The 2443-nt window shown below is 39.4% G+C and overlaps 1 protein-coding gene across 3 annotated transcripts in view; it reads left to right on the top strand.

Annotated features, from left to right (window-relative positions):
* The window catches only part of ubr7 (ubiquitin protein ligase E3 component n-recognin 7), a 24205-nt gene extending 23580 nt beyond the window's left edge, over positions 1-625 (top strand). For all 3 annotated transcript variants that reach the window (XM_028605255.1, XM_028605256.1, XM_028605254.1), the window contains exon 12: positions 467-625. In XM_028605255.1, the coding sequence (XP_028461056.1) occupies positions 467-556 (90 nt within the window). In that variant the 3' untranslated portion in view covers positions 557-625. The remainder of the gene's footprint in view (positions 1-466) is intronic.
* The last annotated feature ends 1818 nt before the right edge of the window (positions 626-2443 follow it).

The raw sequence follows: 2443 nt of genomic DNA, 5'->3' as shown, positions 1-2443 counted from the left end.
TTGATGTTTTCAGTTCAATTAATTAAATCCAAGTAAATGGAACACTCACAAGATGTCACCAAAATCACTCTTTAAATCTTTCAGAAAATGATGTAAGTGTATCGAAATATATCGAATCGCATCGTTGGCTGAATATCGTGATATATATCGTATCGTGAGCTGAATATCGTGTATCGTATTGTGAGATTATTGTATCGCTACAGCAATAGTCTTGATAACACGCCCGTAATGGCGTACGAATTGGCGTGTCATACATACGCCACTTCACGACATCAGTCTGATTATTTCCATCGGTACCTGAACTCGTCTCTGCGACTGAGTTTCATAACGAGTCAACAAACAGTTTTGGATCTGATTTGGGCTTTTATCATTTCACTGATCCACCAAAATTATTAATTAAATGTATAGTGTTTAAAACCTCAGTGTGTCCTGGTTTGTTTATTAATATTATTCTTGTTTATTAAAGGTGGTGACGTCTGAGGACATCCGTCAGTTCTTTGAGCAGCAGCAGAGTCGTAAGAGACGGCGAGACGACGGACGCTTCTACAGCCCCTGAACGCCTCCGTCTGTTTCTGTTTTTAATGTTTCTTTTTTAATGAAAAGTAATAAAAGTCAGTCAGCTGAATCCTGATTGGTTGATTATTGATGATGTGTGCAGCGTGAGCCAAGGAAATTAGATTTAAAAACAGAATATACAGATATGTGTGTGTATATATATATATATATATATATATATATATACACATACATACATACATACATACATACATACATACACACACACACACACACACACACACACACACACACACACACACACACACACACAAGGGCATGGACTAGTGTTTAAAGGTCGCGCTGTAACAATGTGTTTTTGATTTTGGAGATGGATCTGATATGGAGGAACAACACATCACTCGTTCCTCCTTTTCTTCTCCTCCGTCAGCTGTTTGCAGATGTAATCAGCTGATAGTTGACCAGCTGCCGTCTGGCTGCCGGGGGTCCAAGCCCGAGGGGGGGTCCAAGCCCGAGGGGGCTGTGGAGATCCAGCAGAGCTGTGCAACCCTAATGTTTTCCTGAGGATTATGATTTTTCTTATTTTTCTGCCTCTAAAACCGTTTCTGCGGCCTAACCCGTACATGGTGGGGGGGGTGCCGTTTTCCACCGCTAGGTGGCGCTATAGCAAAAAAACATTTGGCCTCATATCTCATAACCGTACATCGCACATGAAAAATACACATATCCACGCGTCCCCTGAATTCAGCTGAATCTCCTGTTATAGGCCACACCCGTAAACCTACCGATCTGAGACTTGGCACCTAGCATCTACAGAAGGACCTGACCAAAAGGTATCAAAATAATTTTGCTACGTTTAAGTATGCGCAGTTTACAACCAAACAAAATTTTCGTAGCTAGCTACCAAACACTAACTTTAGCATATCTCGGCCAAATGACATGCTATCGGAGAATAACTTGAGGGATTATTGTTCAGCATCCCACTACGATGCGCTTTACCAAACTGCTTTACGTTCATTAAAAAAGAAAACCACAGAATGACCGATACTAACCAGTACCATCGATGACTTTTTAAAAGAAAATGGTGGGTTCTGTCTGATCACTTGTAGTTTCAGAGGAGAGGCCTTAAACGTGATGATTTAAATGTTAAAAAAATGCTGATGGAGTGATGGGTTCTGGTTCTGGTTCTGAGTTTGTTCAGGTTTTGTTGAGAGAGACATGAGGAAAAATGCAGAAATCTAACGGAGAGGAAATTAATGCATGTTTGACTGTTTCTAGTTTAAAGTAAAGTCAGTTATCTGTTGTTCAGGAAATCAAAAAGGCAAAAACAAATCGTTTTAAATTAATATCTCTGTGAACCTACAGACAGACTTTATGAAATACTTAATATCTCTGTGAACCTACAGACAGACTTTATGAAATACTTAATATCTCTGTGAACCTACAGACAGACTTTATGAAATACTTCATATCTCTCTGAACCTACAGACAGACTTTATGAAATACTTAATATCTCTGTGAACCTACAGACAGACTTTATGAAATACTTAATATCTCTGTGAACCTACTGACAGACTTTATGAAATACTTAAAACATCAGTAAAAAAGGCAACAATATACTTTTACATGAGCTCACTTTAATGTATCCAGTAAAACTGTCTGATCAGCTCATTAAACAACTTCTCTAAACTCAGAAATATTAATAGATTTTACATTAATCAGCATGAACCCAACATGTAAATTTGCCAGATCTAGCCAGATCTAGCCAGATTTAGCCAGATCTAGCCAGATCTAGCCGTGCATTATTTGCCTCTGCAGACCCCGGCAGGTTAGTGTCCTGAAACATAAATAGAACCCGTCAGCACATAACCAGAACCCATGTAGACTGGTGATGACCCAACCAGTGTTCAGAGGATCTCAGCTGGCA

The sequence above is a fragment of the Perca flavescens genome, chromosome 18, assembly GCF_004354835.1.
Source record: "Perca flavescens isolate YP-PL-M2 chromosome 18, PFLA_1.0, whole genome shotgun sequence".
Taxonomy (NCBI): Eukaryota; Metazoa; Chordata; class Actinopteri; order Perciformes; family Percidae; genus Perca; species Perca flavescens.
This window is presented reverse-complemented; position numbering and strand designations above follow the sequence as displayed.